This window comes from Hirundo rustica, chromosome 20, assembly GCF_015227805.2.
Source record: "Hirundo rustica isolate bHirRus1 chromosome 20, bHirRus1.pri.v3, whole genome shotgun sequence".
NCBI classification, from domain to species: domain Eukaryota; kingdom Metazoa; phylum Chordata; class Aves; order Passeriformes; family Hirundinidae; genus Hirundo; species Hirundo rustica.
In genome coordinates this window covers 113,616-136,413 of record NC_053469.1, presented here as the reverse complement: position 1 = coordinate 136,413, position 22,798 = coordinate 113,616, and the positions used below count along the sequence as shown (strand labels likewise).

The window sequence follows — 22,798 nt, the reverse complement described above, 5'->3', positions numbered from 1 at the left end:
GAATGTTGGTGACTGTATTAGAACATACTTTTTCTCTAAAAATTTTATATTGCTGAGGTTATTCAAAACTGGTGTACTGATATGAGAACCACTGACAAATTAGTGAGAAATAATGGTCATATTTTTTCATAGCTTAAGACCTACATCAAATTGCCTTTTTTTTAAAACAAGTAGCATGTTTTCAAACATTGTGCTGCTTCAGATGATGATAAATTTAATCTTAACTAGACTATGCTTTCCTTTACTCTGAGCAATTCAACAACTTATTGATTGTTAGTTTTGTGTGGATTTCTATTTGAAAATTTGATGATCTCCGTTTTCTCTGTAGCTTTTGAATCGGAAAGACAAGACCACCTTTGAGAAGTTAGACTATTTACTGTCTAAGGAAGATAATTACAAAAGGATACGAGAATACATCAGAAGCTTAAAAATGGTGCCTACAATTCCATATTTAGGTGAGTGTAAACATATACCTTATTTATCTGTGGCTCACTGACAGATGAGTGCTACTGTACCATGCTGTGCACCTGAAGAACACTGTATGTAGGAGAACGGTTCACTCCATTTCATATTTGAAAAATTAGGTCAGGTTGAGATTTTTAGGCTATACATATGTTTATATACTTTTGGAAGGATTATTCTCTTAGGTGCTGAATAAATATATGTGTAATTCAATGTGAAGATGTATTAAAAGGGAGACCTACACTTGAAATGCTGTCCATTGTTGATATTGTCTCCTTTTCTTTTGTGACATGGACCAAGTAGCCATTTGGTGAATCAGTTTTTTGGTCAGTATTTCACCTGGAAATATTTCTGCACAAAGGTTATTGTTAATTAAAGTAGTCCAATATAATGAACTATTTTCTGGCTTTATTAGTGATTTAATAAGATGCTAAACTGCGGCTGAAAAGAATAAATGTTTTTAAATTGCTGACCCTGGATAACAAGAGCTCAAGAATTCTGCTTAGCCTTCCTGGGCCAGAATTGCTGTGTCTTTATTAGTAACCCTTAATGCCTCCGTAGATTTATCTTCCATGAACACTTGCACTCTCACTTTAAACACACATAAACTTGCATGCACAACACTCAGCCGGCAGGATTTCTTCAGCTCTGTCCAGTACCATTCTTTTGCTTGAATTGGGCATGGTAACTTCTACCTTCACTAGATAAACTCTACCTTGTTCCTTACACAGCTTGAGGCTACTCCTGGCATTATGAACTTCAGTCATTATCTGTTGCCTTCACAGTAAATCTTCAATTACCTCTCTTCCAAAGGGAAGAGTCCTTGGATTACTTAATCATACCTTGTACAGATGCCACTTGGCATCCTTGATAAATTGCCTGGGCAGTGCTTCAGTCCTGTATCCTTTGTTTAGGGGAGCAGGGTGCACATGAAATGTAGTGCATGGCAAATTTAAGATAGAAATGCAGGTTATGTTTTATACAGTTACTTCAGGAAGCTTTTTGTGCTCTACTTAATGATTTCTAACATTCTGTTACCTCAAAGTTTAGTAGCAATCACAAACTGTTTATTGTAATGCTAAGATTATGCCTTTATTGGCACTGGTTTGCTCTTCTTGTTTTATATGGAAAGTCAGGATTCTTTTTTCCTCTTGTATATAACACTGTAGAAATTCACCTTCTGTTTTACTGTTCAAGCAGTTTGTCTCATAGATCCTTCTATAATTCCTATCCGTCTGCCCTTCTCTTTGCTCCTCTCAGTTAGTAAATATCGTATGTGATATCAAAAATCAGCAGATTTTTGTTCCCGGTAATTCCGATTTTCAGATCACTTATGAATAGGTCAAGCAGCATGAGTCCTAGTACAACTTGCTGTGGAAAACAATGAGCACTGCTTATCTAAATATTTCTTATTTAATAAATTTGATGGCCATTCCTAATGGCCGTACTTCTAAAACTATATTGAAAACTTGGTATGAGTTACTGAAGCTGCTTGGTAGATAATTTCAGGTTTGAATGAATATTTAGCTTATCAAAAGAGAATATTCAATTGAGACTTGTTTCAGTGAATAAATGTCTTCTCAAGGAAGACAGCATTACTTACAGAACAGCTTCTTTATTCTGTTTAAATGAACAAGTAGATCCAGTAGATGATTTTAGGAGTAACTACTGAACATAAAACAACTAAATGAGAGTGACAAGGTGTGAAGGTTTGCAGAGTTCATGGGGATCCTGTTTTGTGATCTAGAGCCTCTTGTATCACTGCCAGAAAGTTACTTAGTTGTGAGAGTACAGTTCTTATTTCATCTGTGGAAGTCTGAGATTGTTTGAAACGAGCTGGAGAATGTACTGGGAAATTAAAACTGCTGCTTAAGTTTTCTACGTACCCTGGTTTATAGAATTGGCTCAGAGCCTCATGTAAAAAATGTTTTAATACTATCCAGTTATTACAAAATCATTCCAAGCCACTTTTATACAGGATTTAAAATATTTCTGAAATGAATGTGTGTGTTACAAGCCTAATAAAAGACTTGGGTCATGAAAGTGAAAGGAAAAAATCTGCATGTTTCCTTCCTAACCCAACTGAGTTATAGGCTTGAATCTGAAATTCCTGCTGGTCTTTAGCCAGTCTCCTTGAGACTTTGAATCCTCCTCCACGTGTTGTATCTTGTGTTTCATACCAGAGAGAGACCCTCTCCCTGCTGATGGCAAAGACTAGGCAGTGTTCGTGTTCTTGTAAAGTAAGGCTTTCCCTGTGTTCTAAGAGATACAGTTGGACATTTTGTGTAACCAGATTAATACTACAGTGTCGGGGGCTTACCCCAACATTGAGGTGGTTTCAGGGTCCTTGCTCCCCTGCGCAGCTCCGAGCCAAGCCGAAGGAAGAGACGGAGTTCTCAGGTTTAGATTTCTCAAGGTTGCATACTTCGTTTATTGTTTCTTATCTTACAATTTTCTCGGAGTCCGACAAGATGTTCGCAGCTGCATGGATTCCTCACGTCTCCCCCCGAGCTGGGCTGTCCTTATCTTTTATACTAATTACTACGTATTTCTTATTTACTATTTCTTACCAATGTCTATCACTATTACTAAAAAGGTCATCTTTACTTTGACCCAATCCTCACTAACTACTTTGTGCCACGTCAATGCAGCAGTGGAGTGAGGGAAGAAGAAGGAGAAGGAGACAACGCCCCAGATTCTCCATCTTGTCCCCATTCACTTCAATGCTAGAAACCTAAAACTATTATTTTCTCATTCTGTGATAAGCTAAACAACTATTTCTCACATTCTTGTGGCATGTAAACCTTCTCTCAGTGTAGGAAGTTTTTCCCATGGACAGAAATCAAAGCCAGTGTCTCTCTGAGCCCTGGGCTGGGGTCCCAGACCCCCCTGCCCAGGTCCCTGACCCTCCAGGGCAACCAAAGGAATGCCCTGGACTCCAACACTACAGGAGACAACTACTGGTATGTTTCCAACTTCAGGCTATAATATGAGAGACTAATATATTCCTTACTATGTCCAAAAGTACCATTTAAACATCCAACAGTTGTTTTGTTTTCAGACAGGTCTTTCAATTTTAAAAAGACAGAGAGAAAGAAGGAAAAAACATATCATGAGATTGGCAAGGCTGTACTGTGGATTGTTGGAAGTGTTTAGCTACAGTGTGATTTAAGAAAAAATAGCAGTCACATTGTTTTGAAAATTCATGCGCGAAATTGCTAGTTATAGCATTTTCTTGTCTTCACTGCTGGTGATCTTTTAGGTTGTCTCTGCATGTTACAGAACAAATGAAATTGGGTATGATATTATAATCTATAGATTTGTTGTGCTGTTTGCTTTTTTTCTGCTTGGAATACAGCATGGGGGGCAATTCTGAAAACTTTGAATAATAGAACAGTTTCAGGAAAGAATTTTTTGGAAATGTGTATACAAAAGAATAACTAGTTGTTTTCTGAGGTGACATCAGTCTTGTGACAGCCTTTTGTCTAAATGCTATAGGTAGAGCCCCAGTTTCATTCCTGATACCTAGATAATATATTAGTTTGACAGCATATTCTTTACTCTTCTGAAAAAGGCAGAATTACTTTAAAAATTCAGAAGAGCAACCTCAGTTTCCTATGGCACTTCTTGAAATGGAGATTTACGGGAGCGTTGAAGTTAGAGATCATAGTGCTGCAATTCTCTCTTGTATAAACTCATCTAATGTGCTTTTGCTAATGATAGGAAAGTGTACAGTATGGGATTTTTAGACTGCAGTGTTGCCAAAGATGTACACATGGGGAGTAATGAAGTAATGTAATTGAAACCTTTGGAAATAATTAGGGAAATGGGAAAAACTAAGGCCTTTCAGAGTTTGTAGTAGTCATCTACTACAGTGGGTGGACCTAGTGCAAACCGAGTTTTGTTGTGTGAATTTTTTAAAAAAATAAGCATAGTGAAACCTGTGAATCTGCCAGTGTACTTGCCAAGAACTTCACAGTGTAAGTTCCAAATCCCTAATGTTTATTATTTTTGATGTGCCAGGTTCTGTGTTTAAAATTGTTTTATGCAAATATGCAAATTTTATGTAAAAAAATGAGGAAGTTCTGTTCTCACCCATGGTATCTCCAGGTAATCATGAATAGACTTCTGTGTATTATCTTTTTTTAATTACGTAGATGAGTATCTAGGTAAATGACTCACCTTTCAGGTAGAAAGGTTAAGAAATTATTATTTTGACAAAAGACTGTCAGCTTGAACATGGGTTTAAAGTCTACTATGAGTGTATACTATGAAGCTGTATTTCCAGCCATATCTCCAGCTACAGAAGAGCAACTGTAATAGCTTTTCTAGGGAATGCCTCATTCTTGAGATCTGCACAATGGATACCTGAAGTTCTCTGCATTCTTTCCTCCAGCCAAGCATGAAGTAGCCTTAATGCTACAAATTGTAAGAGCACTGCATCCAGGCTTTAGGGCCAGTAGATGCATTTAATATTTCTAATCTAAAATTTAAATATTTTCCAGAATTGAGTAGACGCATGGAAGATAAAGCTTGAATACTGTTAGAAAATTTTGAATGTTTCATAAAACTTATAAAATGTTTTCATCTTTGGGCTGTATGGAAATTCTGTATTTTTCTCAGCTGAAAATTGTTTTGGGTTTTATGTTGCAATATTTGAACACTTCACACGTGTGAACAGTGGCTGCGTATCAGAGTTTGTTTGAATCAGAGGCGGACTAATGTGACGTATTCTGAACTACAAGATGAAATCTCAACATATCAAAATAACATTTGTTACTTTATTAAGGATTACAATATTACAGGGGTAATCTAATGTATTAAAAACCCTACTTTCAGTTATATACAACACATACTACATCACACATCATACTGTGGTAAAGATGTGACGAGGTAATAAGGGAAAAGTATGCAAACATACACACACAAACATTGGTATGCAGGCTGACCAAAAAATATGTTGAACTTCTAGAGGATTTTACTCTGCCTCCTTTATGCATTCTTTAACTTGTATTTTTTTGTAGTAGTCGCTCTTTTGTAATGGGTTTGTTGACAATCTCTTATAGAAACCGATATGAGAAGAATATTAGAATTATGCCAGTCTGTATTTCATAAGTGTGACTGACCTCTAAATATAAATGAGTAAATCTATTTAATAATTTGACAGTAATGTTATAATTGTGCGATATGTTAAAAATAACTTTTTTGCTACTGATAAATTCTCTGTATAATTTTTAACTAAAGGCTAAGGCTATTAAATAGCTTATAAATTGGCATCCATCATTTGCCTGCAAAGTTGGATAGACCCTTTAATTTCTATCTAGCCATTTCTGATTACAGAGGCTACACAGCAGGTAATCACTGAAGTCAGGTACAAAATACTATAACAGTTGTGTAGTATAACATGTTGGCTGTAGAGCATCTAATACCTGTTATAATTCTGGATTCATTTCCATATGCAAGTAGCTACTTCATTTCGGTAAGAAAAATAATTTGTCTTTTAATCTGAAATATTTGAATTAATGGTGAATTTTTTATAGGAGCAGATTATTTAAATCCACATAGTGAAGGGAAAAGGCCAGATTTACCAGGACATTAACAGCTCGAGTATCTGCTCTCAAAACAGAATTACATAGTGCTAACTTTATTCACGGTAGTTAACAAAGCTTATATAATCATCACACTAATGTACATATATCAGCTACATAGTTCAAAGGACATGATTCCTGTGTCAAATGATTGCTTAAAATAACAATGATAATAATAATAAAACTCTTGCTGTACAGTTTGTAGTATTTCCTGTGTTTGAGAGTATTTATACATAACGTACAAAAATACTTAAATGTGGTGGCAATATTTTTATCATCCAAACTTAATTTACAGGGAATAAAAATCAGGAAGTTCATCTATAGTTTTCATCTAAACTGCAAGTTCTAATAGTACCAAGAGGTGTTCTGAATGTTATTACTGTTAGTTTTCTTCAGCTCTTTTTCCTGGGATGATTCTTGAAAATACAATATACAAGCCCTCATATTTTATCAATAAATGTACAGTATCTTACATTCCTCATTTCTGAAAAGATAATTTCAGGTAATAACATCATAGCTTTTTGTGATTTTTAAGAACAAAAAAGCAAATCAAGAGAAGAGTTATTTCAGTGAAATGTGTTAGGGTTAGGTCTTATCATCATAACAACTTTCTTTAGTGAATATGATCCTCCCCGGAATTCAGCCCAATAAACACCATCCTGATATCGACTGCGGTAGTGTCCTCCACGATACCAGACTCCATTGAGATTTGAGTGAGCACATGCATTGTACCACCATCCTCCCTTCTGGTAATGTGCACAGTTACCTGCAAAAGAAAGCTCCATTTCAGGCTGAGAAGTAAATGAAAAATCTTAAGCTAAACACAAAACTTCATTTTTTGTTTTAGTTGGTTGTTCTGGGTCTTTTTTTAGTACCTGTATGTTTAACATGTAGATATCCTGTAGTACAAAGTGAACTTAGGCTTCTGCAGAGCCTGCTAAGTAGTTAGGTTCACAGATAGAATCCTTGTTACTTTCTCTTGCCTGAAAATTGGTGAGTGTTACTGTCTCAAATAACCCTTCATAGCATATTTTACAGACCCTTGTCTACTGTAAAAAGTTTTAGTTTTAGAGTTACTATGTATAAGAGCTGACACATCAGTTTGTACTTCATAATGTACTAATTGAGAAAAATCCCTTTCTAAGTACAATTTTTGTTGTTGTTGTTATTGTTGTTGTTGTTGTATGTATGACCGTAAGTTTTTTTGTTTGGTTTGGGGTTTTTTTGTTTTTGTTGTTTGTTTGTTTGTGTGGTGGGGTTTTTGGTTTTTTTGTGTGTGTGTTTGTGTGTGTGTGTTTTGGGGTTTTTTTGTGGGGTTTTTTTTGGAAAAGGAAAAGAGATTATAAAAGGTGGGGATGGGGATGTAAAGGCAAAAATGGCAAGGCAGCTGAGAGGGACCTCCTACCTGTATATACGTCGTGGTCCCGGTCTAGCGTGGTGAACTGTTTGCCATTGTGCCAAGTGAAAGAATCTCCTGCGTTGCCATTGTAGCGTCCCAGTCTCAGCTTGTAGTACTCACTCTCAGGCTCCAGTCTGAAGCTGGCATACTCAGCAAATACTTTTCGACCTGACCAGTCTTCCATTGTTATGAGCAGTTTGTAGTTGCCTTGATTTGTTAACCAATAAATGTTTTCTAATCCAAGCCAATATTCTCCATCTATATTACCAAATCCTTGCTGTAAAGGAAGCAAGAGAAGCATGTTAATATCCTGCATCTGTGTTAGTCGCAAATCCGAGTGTATTCTTAAGTAGAAAACTGCTGTAATGTATTTTATAGAGACTTCCTCTTCTGGAAGGGTAATAAGCACACAAGTTCTTTTTCAAGTAGGCTCTTTGCCAGACTCTAAAATCACCCTTTAACTTCATCAGTAAGTTTTAGAGGGTGGAAAACATTAATCAGCTCTCCTGTCCTAACCTTGTATGTCTCCCAGTTCCTGAAAAAGTTGACAGAGCCATCCAGCCGTCTCTGGATGACAGTCCAGCCACCAGGGTCATGCCGTTGGTCACACCAGACCTGCATCAGTTGGTTTGTGTTTTCTGGTTTTACAAGATAGATGGAGCTTGTGTCATGGCCATCTTCCAGTGCTTGTAGACAATCTTTCCAGGGCCCTGTGTCAAAACAGAAAGGAGTATCAGAAAGTAGTATGAAACTGGTGTTGAGCATTTCTTTAATACAAGGCAGTATTTGAGTTCGTAGCTTTTTACACTAGAATGGTTTCACTGAATAGCATATTTGTTTTTCCTCTTATTAAAGGATGAGTATCCACCAAGTGTTTTCAAACAGATTCATGTATTGTAACTTTATTTCTGGAACATTTCTAAATCAATTACTGATAAAGGTAGATTAAAAACAAAAAAAATTAAGGCAGCAGTACAGGTACTTTTACCATCAATTATATCTTTGAAGAAAGTAAGTATGAATGACTCCATAGATAAGTAAGAATTTGCTTTAGAAAACAAAACAGTAAGTTTGACCTTGATTCTGTCTGAAGAAATTCAGCTTTTTAGATTTCAAAAAATGTCACTGGCATAGACATTAACAGTGGAAGCAGCAACATAAATTCAGACTGTAGGTCTTATTGCTGCTCCCTTAATAAATTACAATATAACATGGAAATAAAGATTTTATTTTTTTTTAAACATGGAGTGCTTGTGAGAGAAACATTATATAAATGAGAGGACTCTTTGCATTCACAGAAATTGTGGTTAACACAGTCTTCTTTACAGAAGGAGAAATGCATTAATGCATTTTTCCCCTTCAGTTCAGTGGAGTCCTTAAAGAGTTTATGCTTTTTGAAAGTATCTTATATTCCCGATTTTTCAATAAATTTTCTCTGGTGGTAAGATAGATTCTGTTTTAATGAGTCTGAGAAATTCATATATAAATGATTTAGAGTCTGTGTTGATATCTGCACATAGATTCCCCCAGCTGATTTGCTTCCTAAGCAGAAGAGTGAAGTAAACAAGTACCTTCAGGATTTGAGATTAGAGCCCCTGGACTGATTCTCCCTGCCTGCTGAAGGAGTAATGCTGGTCAGATCTTCTGACTAGGAGCCTTACTGAAGCATATACTGCTATCAAGAGTAATTTCTGTTTTAAATTATTTCAGCCCTATGCTTTTTCATAATTCGCTGTCCAACACTAGTAATGGTACTCAGCAAATGAGTTAGAAATAAATTCATTTTATAGAAATTATCTCAGTGTTTTGAAGATTAAAGTTTTTTTGGTATTTTTAACTATCATCAAGTCAGTATATGAAGAGGCAATCCATGTCTGTGTTCTGTGGCCAATGCTGTGTTCTTGTTGCCTCAGTCATAATTAGAGATTGTACCTGGAGCTGTGCTTATCAGCCCCTTCTCCATTTCTTTTGTGTCTTAACTGTTTAGGTTTCTGGCAGTTAAGATGTAGAGGCCGTGCCCTGTCACGCAGTTGCATGGCTCATTATGAGAGGTGGGAAAAAATGTTAATGAGCACGAATAATTTAAACTGCTCTGGTGTATTTTATCATAATGTGTATGTAGTGGCACTTAATAAAAATAAAAAGAAAGTCATTATTGAAGCACTCCTTAAATAGTCAAAGAGCTTTGATCTTGCCTTTGTAAAAATAAATATATAGCAGTATGCAATGTAGTATTTACACTGTTCTAATCTTGCAGTTTCTTTTATGGCACATGGCAGCAGTGGTCTACTGCACATGATTCTTTTCTGAAAACCTAGTGATTTAAGATTAACTATTAGAAATACGTCAAAGTAGAATTTGCTACTACTTTTCCATGATAAGTGTTTTTTTTGCCAGATAGTAACTTTTCAAAATTTTAACTAGGGTATTTTCCCTTGAAAAAACAAGAACACCCTGACTTTTTAAGGTAGGTAAATTTGATAAAATAGTCTCTAGGGAGTTGCAAAATCACAGAAAGGCTTGGGTTGGAAGGGATCTTAAAAGTTCATCTCATTCCACAGGCATGGACATCTTCCACTAGACCAGGGTGCTCCCAAGCTCCATCCAGCCTGGTCTTTGACATTTCCAGGAATGGGGCATCTACCAAAAAACAAAACAACAACAACAAAAAAACCACAACCAGAAAACAAACAGTGTGGACAAAGTTAATAGTGAAGCTACTGAGACTAGTAAGACTAAAAAGTCTGTGATAAAGAGAGAATAGTGATCTACTGCTTTTTGATGGAAGTCTGTCAACAGATTAATTGAGGACATTTACTATTTTTCTTAAATTTAGCTTCAGTTATTATTGCACAGGTTGGGTATGATCAGGTGGTTAGTACAGCTAGGAGCTTTGGCTAAGGTTGAGAACTCAACGCATAATATGAAAAGGACTGGATAAAGTATGGGTGGATTTTTTTCCACTGGCTGGGCAGTTGTGGTGGTGGGTTTTGTTTGTTTTGTAGGATGTTGTTTGTGGGTGTCTTTTTGTGGGTTTGTTCCCTCCAGACACCTGACTAAAGCATCATTTATGGCATTAATTTTAAGGACGGGTTTTCTTTGAGATGTGCTTTGTGAATGGAGAACCTTCTGGAGGATGAGGAAAAGGTATTAAATGTTTCTTGACTGAAAAGAAATGTCAGGAGATGGGAAGGAGGATAGCCTGGAAATAAAAGCTTAAACAGCTTTACTTCAGTGGTTGGAAACATGCTAGAACAAATAAAAAGCTGCAAGTGAGAAAATGGGAGAATATTATAATCAATTTGTGCAGAAGAAACATGAAACTTCTTTTTCTGATAAGATATGAAATCTTATCGTAGAATTGTGGATTGCCAAAGGGACCTCTGGAGATCAATGTGAAAAACTGCTGGATAACCAGCACTTCCTCAGGTGAAGATCTGGGAGTTTTACAAGGTTGCAAACTGGTTTGGAATTAGTGTTTTACTTTTCAAAAGCAGGAAAATGTATGAGGATAGATCAGCAAAAGTACTGTGCACCTGAAGTAACTTTTCTGTACTGCTGTTTGATAGTGAATCCTCGGCTCCAGTTGAAGGACTTGAAAGCACAAGGAAGATGTGGACCAATTAACAAGTTTACAAAGAGTGTAAGGGAGTGAAGGGGAGAGATATCTCACTTCCAGAAAGATAGGGGAATACTATTCCAAGCTTGAACCTACTTTGAGGTTGAAGTGAAAATGTGATTATTAGAGAGACCATGGTGTATTGCTACAAAGGAGTTACAGTAGACCTGATTTTTCTTCTGAGAATATTTCCTTACATAGTACATCAGAATCATGATATTTCTGGCAGAGGTTTTGCATGCCACAAGCCAGGCTTTGGTGCACTATCTTTGGCAATTCTGTTAAAATACTGCTTTGTAGCAAAATGTTTTAGAGACCTAAAGACTTAAGAGACTCAGTGCTTGCTTGCTCAAGTTTCTTTCATTTTGAGTATTTCCATGGAGAAACAATATGGGAGTTGGTTTGGTTTTTAACATGTGGCAGTTGCATTGTTTGATAATCCTAAAAAGTTTGTTGATGTCTTTTGGAATATTTTGCAAATAACTATGAAATATATTGAGTGCAGTTCCCCTGCATTACTCTATTTCAGTTAGCCCTGAGTTCAGAGATCTGTGACTCTCTATCTTTTTCTGAAGAAAGTATGTGTTGTCCACACAGTGTAGAGCAAACATTTACCGTATGGACCATGTAGCTGAACTGTTTTGGGTTTGTTGTTTTTTCAAATGTAGGACCACAGGTGAAACTAATTATTTACCTGTTCTTTTGTCATCACATAGATCCATTAATCTCTAATGTGATCTCACATCATCAAATAATGCTTGTGGCAGAACTCCTAAGACTCTTAATAAGGGCTGTATAATATTCCACCACATGCTTCCTTTTGCTCCTGTCTAGAGCACGAGAGCCCCATATAAGGTACAGAGCAGATACTTACTCCTTTTTTAATTACACAAGCACATTATCAGATGTTAGATCAACAAACCTGTAATAACTTCACATGTGTTTACACAGTGTTAAATTCCTTCAGATGTCATGAATTGTAGCAGTTCAGTCTTGAGCAAAGGTAAATAAAATATAGATTATTTGATTAGTAAGGTTTTTCTGAAAGTCCTTTACCTCATACATGTAATACGAACAATGGGTTTGTCTTGGCAAAGTAACATGAGAAAAATCTGTTGGGCTAGTGTATCTGTCTTAGACATTCAGTTAATTCTTTTTTTGCTTGATTTCTGTGTTTCTACTACAGCATGTATGTAAAATTCGCTAGCTAAATGAATTCTGACTGTATTTTTGATGTTACAAATAAAATGTTGCCCAGTGCATATTAGCATAAACTAACGTAAATGTATCAATATTACTACTTACCAGATGGTTTATCAGTTGAAGTTGGAATACTAGTAACTGCAGGCATGGTTGGTAAGGTAGGTGGCAGAACTTTTAAGTTTTGATCACTTTGAATCTCATTAGTAGATATCTGGTTATTAATGCGATTGTAAGTAGGAGGCTGGTACACCTTAATTGGTGGTTGTGGAGTTTGTGGCAGTGGCTTTATGGATGGCGTTCTTTGACAATGTTCTTCCAGCTGAGCAATTATTATTGTCTGATTGTTGGCAATTGACATCAAATGTTGATACTTGTGCTCTAAGTCTTTGTATTTGTTTGCAAGCTGCAACATGTCTGCAGTTTGGTTCAAAATCTTATTTTCAAGTTGAGAAAGTTCTAAGGCATTGTCACGTTTTCGGATAATTTCATGTAATAGTTGCATGTAGAGTTGTGTGACACGAGAATTCATATTTCTGCTCTCTTTTCTTAAGAGTTTAACTTCATTAACAATTCCACCATCCACCTCTACCAGTTGCTGGAGAGTTTCTATTTGTCTCTTTTGTTTAAGAAGTTCATTGTTAAGTAACTGTAATTCTTGTTTATTTACCCTGTTTTCAAGTAAAACTTCAGGCTCTTTAGAATTAACACAAATGGCACCTGTCACTCTCTGCTGAGGTACAATAAAGGTGTAAGTACATTTATCCTGTGTGTCACTGGAACGCTTGTATCTGTTCATATAAATGAATTCTTGAGCCTTTTCCTTGTCATTGCCTTCAAATTCCTGTGTTTCACTTGTAGTAACTCCCACAACAGTTACTAGCATTAAACAGATGAATCTTGTTGTCATCATGATCCTCTAGTTCTGGTCAAATATTCTTCTGCAAAGAACTTCCTAAAATCTGTTTTAAAATAAATTTAACAGTCAGTAACAAGCAGGAAATCAATGTGGATTTACAAATTATAATCTCTTCTAAAACTTACAAAATAGTACACAGTAACTATGTGTACAAATAAGGTATTTTTGTTGTTCAGCATCAACTTCTGCTGACTAAAGTGGACATCATGGGGAGTAGCTCTATCTTTCTATGGTCAGAACTATAGTTACTAGTTGCTAGTGTGTCTAAAGCCTGCCAAGAACCATAAGAACATAAGCAATAAATACAAGGATTGGAAGAGTCCTTTCTTCCACGCAAGTACCACAGAAATTTCCAAGATTGGCATTTTCATTTAAATATCAATTACACTTTCCATTTCTTACAGTTACAAATACAACCCTTAAATGTAAACAGAATGTAAGTTAATATGTGTATTAATGCTGCTAAAAGTTTTAAAAATATCAAACAGTTAACTTGCAGTATTATTTGTTACTTGCAGATATATTGCAAGAGATACAGCTTAGGTGACATGTAACAATTTTACTTTATTCGGCAGTATTGAACCTCCCTTGCTTAAAAAGAAAAAAGGAAAAACTTACTTTACATTGGTCCTTAATAACCGTAAGTTAAAAATGCTACTACTTGGATACTATAGGCAGTCAAATCTGTTATTTTTCTAGACTAGTAGAATTTACAACTGAAACATTTACTGTGACTCTCACTGGAGACACTCTATACTCAACCTAGTCATCTCACTTCAGAGTCCCTTCTTGAAAGGAGAAAAATAGCTGCATATTGGTGGACAGTGACGATGCACAGTGATCTAAATCAGCTGGTAGTGTCCACTGGCATACTGCGACAGTTGCTCTTTGGTGAAATTACCCTGACTCCATGCAGATTCATATTCAAGGTGGACAGTTGAGGCCTTCACAATCTCTCAAAAAATAAGTCAATACCAGAACTTTGTAGGCAACAGTAGACTTGAAAACATGGGCTTAGCATTGTCACCACTGCCAGAAATACCCATGTCACAAACCACTCTCTTATCAGCCACTTGAACAGCACTTTGATGTCCCATATTTCTTAGACATTTTTGTTGTTGATTTTTAATACTCATGTGTATATGCAACCTAGTTTTCTTAAATAGAATGAATGAAAAATGCCATATGGAGTTTTTTCAGTGTATAAAGAGAGATACTTTTTAACCAAGGTGGTGTTACCATCATGTTTTCCTTTGCTTTCCATTTACCATGGAAATATCATTCAATATTTAAGTATCTATCACCTTACTGTTTGGACATCTTTAGTAAGATACGTTTTTTAAATCATGTGAAATGGTGATAGTAACAGCTGTGAGAAACTGAGTGAGTACACCCAGCATGGATAGCTGGAGGCTGGGAGACCTGATGAATGAAGAGTAGCAGGAAGAGTGACGTTTGTGTAGCCTCTAGGTGAGAAGGTAAAGAAAGACATGTTCAGCTACATAATGGGTGTTTGTAAGGGAGATAAATTCTTTTTTGAAGTGCACAGTGAAAGTATATGGTGGATACAAATTACCTCAAGAAAAAATTGGGGTTTTTTAAAAAATGAAGTTCATTGTGAGGGTGACTGAGGACTGAAGAAGTCATCCAAATAGGTGGTAGAATCTCCATTCTACACAAAGTTTTGATTTAAGTAAGGCTATGAGCAGTCTGATGTAATGTTGAAACTAGACTTGTTCTTTAAGATGAGGATAAGGTCCCATCCAGTCTAAACTGGTTTATGATTCTAGGCAGCTGCTGACTTTTAAGGGATTTTTTTTTTTTTTAAATTTCAAGTTAATGATGGACATGCATCCTTTATTATTCATACTGAGAAGAGATATGGTTATCATTCATATTTTTCTTGTTTTGTGAAATAAACCATAGATGTTTCTGTAGAAGATTTAAACAAAGTGAGCAGGACTTAATCAATCCTTCTTAAAATTTTTTGATAGATACTTTTGCCTCAGTTTCTTATTTGGAATAAACTCATTTTCATTTTACAAGTAGAAAGGAGTTGGGCTGTACAGGACTTTTCAAACATCTTGAAAACATGTCATGAAAATCTGGAGTTTGACACAGTTTCTGTAAGTAAAGCAATGCTATTTGGAGCCCTGGAAAATAGGGAACATAAATTCACCCCAGACAGCTTTAACTTGCATAATCAGCATGTGCACAGCAGGTCACACTTAGAAAACCTGGCAGTTTTCCAGGTCTTGTGTTCCTGCACAGATGACTGATTTTGCAAATGTCTCTTGCATGTAGGTGTAGAATAGTTTTATTTTGCTGTTGGAATTTCAATATCCTTTTTTTCCCCTCTCTAAACCTGTACTTATTGTGACCACTGAAAAGAAACTGTTTTTTTTCCTCAGAGTTCAATTCTGTCACAGCATCTCATATCTTAGAGTATGGCTTTGGGGTGCCCATACTTTTCTAAGTTGAAGAAAGAGCAACATCTAACAGATTTTTCTCCCCATTTTTTTTTTTTTTTAAGAACGGTGTAAGCAAATAGTGCGACAGAGTTCATCAGCCTTGTTATAACATATCAGCTTAATGATCCTCTAGTCGCACTGCCTGACCATGTGGGTGAACCCTCTCTAGGAAGCCTATCATAGGGTTTGACCCCGTGCCACCACTGAATGACATCAGCATAATTAGACCGTACTGAAATGTTTCTTTGTCATGATCTTGCCTGCATGTCACCTTTTCTAAGATGTTCTTATAAGAAAAATAAGTGGAAGGAAAATTACATTGGTTAGAGAATGCCCCAGTACAAACAGAAACACAGAATGTGTAGGTTGGAAGACACGTTCAAGATCATCGAGTCCAACCTATGGCCTAACACCTCAGCTAGATCATGGCATCGAGTGCCACATCCAGTCTTCTTTTAAACACGTCCAGGGATGGAGACTCCACCGCCTCCCCAGGCAGACTATTCCAGTACCTTACCACTCTTTCCATGAAAAACTTTTTCTTAATGTTCAACCTATATTTCCCTCAATGCAGCCTGAGACTGTGTCCTCTCGTTCTGTCAGTTGCTGCCTGGAGAAAGAGACCAACCCCCAGCTGTCTACAAACCACCCTTTAGGAATTTGTAGAGAGTGACGAGGTCACCTCTGAGTCTCCTTTTCTCCAGGCTAAACAACCCCAGCTCCCTCAGTTGTTCTTCACATGGCTTGTGCTCCAAGCCCCTCACCAGCCTCGTTGCCCTCCTCTGGATGTGCTCAAGCGTCTCAATGTCCTTCCTAAAACTGAGGGGCCAGAACTGGACCCAGCACTCAAGGTGTGGCCTCACCAGTGCCAAGTACAGGGGAAGAATGACCTCCCTGGTGCTGCTGGCCACACCATTCCTGATCCAGGCCAGGATGCCATTGGCCTTCTTGGCCACCTGGGCACACTGCTGGCTCATGTACAGCTGGCTGCTGACCAGCACCCCCAGGTCCCTTTCCTCCTGGGCACTGTCCAGCCACACCATCCCCAGCCTATAATGCTGCAGGGGGTTATTGCGGCCAAAGTGCAGGACTTGGCTCTTGGACTTATTAAACTTCATCTTGTTAGACTCTGCCCATCCATCCAACTGTTCCATATCTCTCTGCAGAGCCCTCCTACCTTCCAACAGGTTGACACACTCTCCCAGCTTAGTGTCATCTGCAGATTTACTAATCAAAGATTCAATACCCTCATTCATGTCATCAATAAAAATATTGAACAGAACTGGCCCCAGCACAGACCCCTGAGGGACACCACTGGTGCCTGGCCCCAGCTGGATGCAGCACCATTCACCACCACTCTCTGGGCCCGGCCATGCAGAGAGTTCCTAACCCAGTAAAGAGTGCTCCAGTCCAAGCCACAGGCTGCCAGCTTTTCCAGCAGTGTGCTGTGGAAGACAGTGTCAAAAGCCTTGCTGAAGTCCAAATAGACAACTCTTAAGCAGAATGCCCAGAAGCTGTCAAAATAAGATAGGATTCTCCATTTGAGTCATTGTATCTTTGGGATAACAATGTTATTTTTACAATAATCGTTGTCACTCAGCCTCCCTAAAAAGGGTCTCAGAGTAACATACCTTAGAAGTTAATTTCAGAATTGTGGGGGTTAATTTCTTTTAATATTTCACTCTATTTTCTGTATAGGTTTTTTTTTTTTTTGTGGTGTGGGCTAGGTTTTTGGGGGCAGGGGGGGTTGGGGTTTTTTTGTAACAGGTAACTACCATTTAATTAAAGAGTGGATAGGCAAAGTTTAACACTCAGCATTTTTTTCCATCTCTGCAAATTGCTCTGACTGAGGAAGGGCTTACAGTCTAGAGGCTGGATTGTTAGGAGTCTGAGTAGGTCCAGTGTGCCAGAACTGAACACACTGTAATTACTCTCACACGTCAAAGCCTTTTAGAATACTCAGATAGGTGAAAACCATACATATAAAAAGGATAACACTCATGTTTTCTGAAGTGGTTGCTTTGACTATGAAGAAAAAATTATACTATACATACAGATGAGCTCATTCAGCTATGCTAAACGACTGTTAAAAAATTCAGCTCTGTGGGTTAATCAGCTCTTTTGTGCTGATCATATTTAATAAAATGAGGCTAGGAGTCTTTTTGATGGGCTCCTCTGTACCTCTAATATGCCATCTTCTGTGCAGAGTCTGCAGGCACTGAGGCATATAAAGGAAGACGTTCACAAAAGCCATAGTGTTAGCTATGACAGCATTTATTCTCTAAAAGATAAACTGCTGTATTTTATTGTGAATCCGTACATAATTTGATAACTGTGCATTCTAAAGAAGAAACATGAACAGCTAGCAACACATCTTCACTGTTTAATACTTTCATCTTTGATATTAAAAGCTGTTTTTAAATTAGTCCAGTTTTACATTTTTATTGCATTATAAAAGCAAATGAAGCAAGGGTGTTGAAAATGTAAAATCCTGCTATGAAAAAAAAAAAATCAGACGGCTCGGTTTGGCATTTTTTTTAAACAAATCTTAGGTGTTGGTTCTGCAGAATCCTTTGATAGCCCGTGTTTGTGGACTTACAGTTAGCTGGCATGTTCCAGGCACCAAGCCAGTAATATGATCTGGATTTCACAACACCATTTTGATAAGACAAGCATGAGTTTTTTGAATCTGCTTGCTTTCCTACTCCCTGCCCCTTGTCTTGGAGCTCATGCTCTGATTTTACTCCTTCATATGTTTTCTTCCATGGAATTATGTTCATTTATACTGTCAAAATGTACCTCTCGAAGGTAATCTTCAGATTTCATATGAAGTTTGCTCTTTTCTAAGAGAGGGACTCCCACTGCTGCAAGTTTTCTTTTAGAATAAACTCACATCTTGACTTTTAGATGAAAAGTATTGCTGTGAAAAACCTAGATAGTGATCTTTGTTTTGTTTTGTAAAAGGAAACAGCAATTCACAGTGAAAGTGCAGTAAAGTAATATGTACACCATATGCATTGAAAAAAAACCTTAAAGTTGGGCTTTAAGTTTCAAAGTAAATCCATAGAAAAGGGCTGACACATAGCACCATGCAGTGTTAGTTACGAAAACATGATACTAAACTGAATTGAGAAATTTAACTCCAAACTTAGGAGGGAATCACTTTTGTGGTTTTGCCACTAGTTACTTGCATCCATCGTAAAAAGCACCATACTGGCATTAACCAATTAATTCCTTGAAGATACTTGTGTTAGAAAACTTTCTCTTGTCAGATTTTCTGCCCACTTAAAACTGAAATTTTAGTTCAAGCACCAGTTCAGTTTTCTTGAAAGGTAATACTTTTTCTAATGAGGGGAATGTATGACTACAGCAACACTTCAGAACGAGATTGTCTTCATGAGGTCTTGGAGAACTTTTGTTTTGAAATAATATCAGTTGCTGCAAGAAACTGCAGAAGATTATGTATCTTTTGTTGCCATGTAACTTTTCTTCGAGTTTTGGCAAAAGCTTCTTTAGTTACAAGAAGTACAAATTTTCTTCTTGATTACCAAGAATTTTAGTTGTTTATGGATTGTTCTTTGTGCTTTACTAAAGTTCTGTCATAGATGTGGAATGTAATTACTGAAAGAAAGCACTGCTTTTGTTGTTGCCTCCCTTAACAGCGGCCTCACCTTATTTTCACTTAATCCAATCACTACCAGAAAGTGCTCATACTGTGTGTGCTTATATGTGTGCATGCACATTGTCCCTAACAGCCTTTAAATAGATTCATATTTTAATAAATGTGACTCATTTTACACATGAAAAATAGCAGTTAGATCGTGTAATAGTTTGATGCCTACATGAAGGTACTCATAAATGCCTGTTTCTTTTTTAAATTAAGGGGTTTTTTTGTGAAATACTTCAAGTATTTATAGACTGTTAAAGTACAGAAAGTTTTGTATTTCCCCAATCAGACATGAGTGTAAAAAAGACTGAATGGAGGTTTCATAATTTTTAAGACAGATAGTCCTTTAGAAATAGTATGTCCTAGAAAAATTCTTGGATGGCAAGTTTAAAGAAGTGTGAAGTTCAAAGTTACGTGCAAAAATAAGCAAGATTTTTTTAAGAAAAATAAAATCGTATTCTTGAAAAATAGTATCAAGGCTTCACTGCCTGGCACATAATGTCTCAGCTGTCTTTGCAACTTTTATTTTAATATGTGACGGATTTTTGTTTGGCCTCGGGGGTATTTTTTTGGTTTTTTTGAAGTCAAAAAACAAGCTTGCTCCTTTATCTTAGGGAGCAGTCCTACTCTGATAAGCTTGCACTGGCTGGGTGGCTCCGTACAGCGGGAGCTCCTCGGAGCCGCGCGTACGGAACCGCCGCACCCGTCCGGCAGCCCCCGGCACTGCCCGTCCTTACCGCCTGTCCTCGGCTTTCTCGCTCCGCTCCTCGGCCGCTCCCGTCAGCAGCTGCCGCCGCGGCCCGACCGCGGTGACATCGCCTCGGCGACCCGCAGTCCGCGTGTGCCGTGCTGGGACCACACGGGATGTACTCGGGAGAGAGGCGCAATTGTTTTCCTTTTCTGCGTTTTCCTTGCTCAGGACCGTTCTAGGCTCGTCAGCCCGGGCTGCGCCCCTCGTCCGAAGCGGTACCTTCTCGCGGGGCGCTCGGCGCTCCCCGCCGTCCTTTCAGGCGGCCCGGAGCAGCCTCATTTGAACCCCTGCTCTTTGTGGCAGGCTTATCCTGGCCGGGAAAAGGGGAGAGAAGGCAAAGCAGCGGCGAGCTGCCGGCCGCTGGTTGGACGGGCGAGCTGCCTCCGCCCCCGGGCCGCCGCGGCACTGGGGCTGCCGGGAGGAGCTTCGTGCTTCGGCCACCCCGGTGGAGCCCTCCGCGCCCAGTGTGCGGGACCCGGCCTCGGGGCAAGCCGAGTTTCAGCCGCGAGAAAGCGCTGATGCCGGGGTTAAGGGGAAACTGGGGAGACCGCGAGGAACGCGGGTCCGCTTTGTTAGATCAAGCGGCAGTGAGGGTGTGTAATTGCACGGGACTCGGCCCCAAAATGTCGGGGCCCGGGGGCATTTCCTGCCTTAGGATCTCGTCACAGCGTGATCAGGGATGCAGAGGTGGATGTTCATCGCCGGCACTCGGGCGGGCGCCAGCGGAGCCAGCAGACTCGCTCAGTGTAGCGCTGAGGGGGCTCCTTTCTTAGTATCTTAGTACTTCCTAGGTCATCTTTGTCAGGCAGCAGCCTGAAAGCAGAAATGATGGACAATAAAATGGTCCAAATTCAAGCGAGCTCTTAAAACATTCTAATGCAGATTGAGAATTCATTATTTGTCTGAACCTCAGTGTATTTTGAATGATTCTTCATACTTATCCTGGTAATCTAAAGCCTGTTTCTCATTTGAATTCTGGGAATTCCTGCAATTTTCCTAGAACCTCTCTAAAACATTGCTATTATGGAACTCTGTGTGAAAGATGTTTTTGGTTATTAGCTTCGGGTTTAAAAAATTTGTACAATGAATGAATGTAAAATCTGCCTTTATAACTTGCTGGGAATCCTGCAAAGAAATTAGCAAAATTAAAAGTGAAACTTTGCAACGTATTTTTTTTTATTATATCATTGTTATTACAGTTTAGGGAAAAAATTGTTGTTTCAGTCACTGTATATCATTGACATCATAAGAAAGCTATATCATACTGTAATAATGGGTTTGTTTGCAATTTTCAGTCAGTTTTGAAGATATTTGTGTTTTGTAGAATTGGAGGAAACCAATATGAGAGTGCTTGAATTAGCCAGAGGAAAAATAAAGAGGTTTAAAGATACTGTATTAAAACTAGTTCTGTTTGAGTTAAAATATGAACAAGTAGTTGTTATTGTAATGATAAATTATTTCCATCATAAAAGTGAATGTCAGAAAAAACACCCATATCTAACTGTATTATAGTATCAGTTCAGTATGTCTTAGGCTTTTTAAGTTTTTTGTACCTTTCCTTTATGGCCTGTGATTTCTTTAACTTACTGTTATGTTAATTATTTTCTATTTTAATTCAGAAACGTATTCCATTCGATTCTAAAGAGAGAGGACCACTGACTGAAGCAGCCATTTCAGTGGAGGTTAGGAGCATAGTCTGGATGCTTGGGATTAAAGTAGTCCAAAGCTTTTCCAATGTACCAGTTTTGTACTGAAAAAGCTGGCTTAATAGAACCAGAAGGTGATAATTCTGTTAATTTTTGGCAGATTTAGCAATATTCCCATTAAACTAACTTTCAACATGTGTATGATTCACACTTCTTCCTTCCCAAGGTGCTTTTTCAGCCTAGGATACACAGAGCTGCTCAAGGGAGGGAAGTGGGAGCAGGAAGAGCGAAGGGAGTGGGTTGCCATGAGTGTTTGCCAGGATATTAGAGTCATTGTTTCCTGTTGTCGTTTCCTGATCAGTTTCTCCAATTACTTGCAGAGCTAGATAGGTGATGCTCTACCTAGATTACTACTTGGGTGGAGTATTTAGTTTTAATTTTAAATTAACAGTTTTAGCTTCTTTGCTTTTGTAGGAAAATACTGGTTTCTAACTTGAGGTTATGCCCCGCAGCACCAAGGTTCTTGAAAAAACCTATTTCCTGAGGATGAGGTCGTTTATTTAGGCCCATATTTATGAAGTATCCATAATCACTTTTAAGCTCTTTAACATACAGTTCAGGTCCAATGATTTAGGGCACTTAAATAAGTGCAGTTAAATACCTAAATTTTTTACTCATGAAGGAGCCTAGCAACTTCTCTCATGGTGTATTTTTTAGTCATTCACATTCTCTTATGGGTAATTGTGTTATAAATAAAATATTTGAAAAATCAAAAATAGCCAAACTCTATTTCTTTGATTGTCTTCTTTGCTAAACAAGAAACATATTTTTACACAGATCTGCCTTTTGATTAAGTTCTGAGAGCTTTTTTGTCTCTTAAAGCTGTCTAAATAGTCGGTTCCTGTAAGCTTTTGTGTATGGGTCATTCCAAATAGCATGTGTCAAAGCTTATTTCTTCAAACCTGTTGCAGTTTGTCTACAGGGAAAAAGAAAAACCGTGCCGACTTGATAGACGACAGGGAGCTTTTATTTGGATGTGGCCAGGTGTTTGTAGCGGAACTGAATTGTTTGGATAA

The 22,798-nt window shown here is 37.9% G+C and overlaps 2 protein-coding genes across 9 annotated transcripts in view; one reads left to right on the top strand and one right to left on the bottom strand.

The window, feature by feature from the left end:
- The window catches only part of RALGPS1 (Ral GEF with PH domain and SH3 binding motif 1), a 94,952-nt gene that overhangs the window by 31,356 nt on the left and 40,798 nt on the right, over nucleotides 1-22,798 (top strand). For all 7 annotated transcript variants that reach the window (XR_005703720.2, XM_040083265.1, XM_040083266.2 and 4 more), the window contains one exon: nucleotides 329-455. Coding sequence is in view for 6 of the 7 variants with exons in the window: in XM_040083265.1 (XP_039939199.1) it covers nucleotides 329-455 (127 nt within the window). In the remaining variant the exon portion in view is untranslated. The remainder of the gene's footprint in view (nucleotides 1-328; nucleotides 456-22,798) is intronic.
- Nucleotides 5,222-20,441, bottom strand: ANGPTL2 (angiopoietin like 2). Of its 2 annotated transcripts, XM_040083273.1 has the most exons (5): nucleotides 20,063-20,441; nucleotides 12,374-13,230; nucleotides 7,966-8,159; nucleotides 7,456-7,726; nucleotides 5,222-6,816 (listed from the first exon to the last, which is right to left on the bottom strand). In XM_040083273.1, exons 2-5 carry the CDS (start codon nucleotides 13,179-13,181, stop codon nucleotides 6,617-6,619), a joined length of 1,473 nt encoding a protein of 490 aa, XP_039939207.1. In that variant the 5' UTR covers nucleotides 13,182-13,230; nucleotides 20,063-20,441; the 3' UTR covers nucleotides 5,222-6,616. The 2 variants fall into 2 exon arrangements, with proteins under 2 accessions (XP_039939207.1, XP_039939208.1); XM_040083274.1 differs by lacking the exon at nucleotides 20,063-20,441 and having other exon boundaries at nucleotides 12,374-13,231.

What these genes read in the sequence shown, in the direction of transcription:
- ANGPTL2 (XM_040083273.1), bottom strand. Translation starts at nt 13,181, where the DNA reads ATGATGACAACAAGATTCATCTGTTTAATGCTAGTAACTGTTGTGGGA. An exon ending in TTCAACTGATAAACCATCTG is followed by an intron (nt 8,160 to 12,373) that starts GTAAGTAGTAAT and finishes GTTTTGACACAG; the next exon opens with GGCCCTGGAAAGATTGTCTA. An exon ending in GGAACTGGGAGACATACAAG is followed by an intron (nt 7,727 to 7,965) that starts GTTAGGACAGGA and finishes CTTCCTTTACAG; the next exon opens with CAAGGATTTGGTAATATAGA.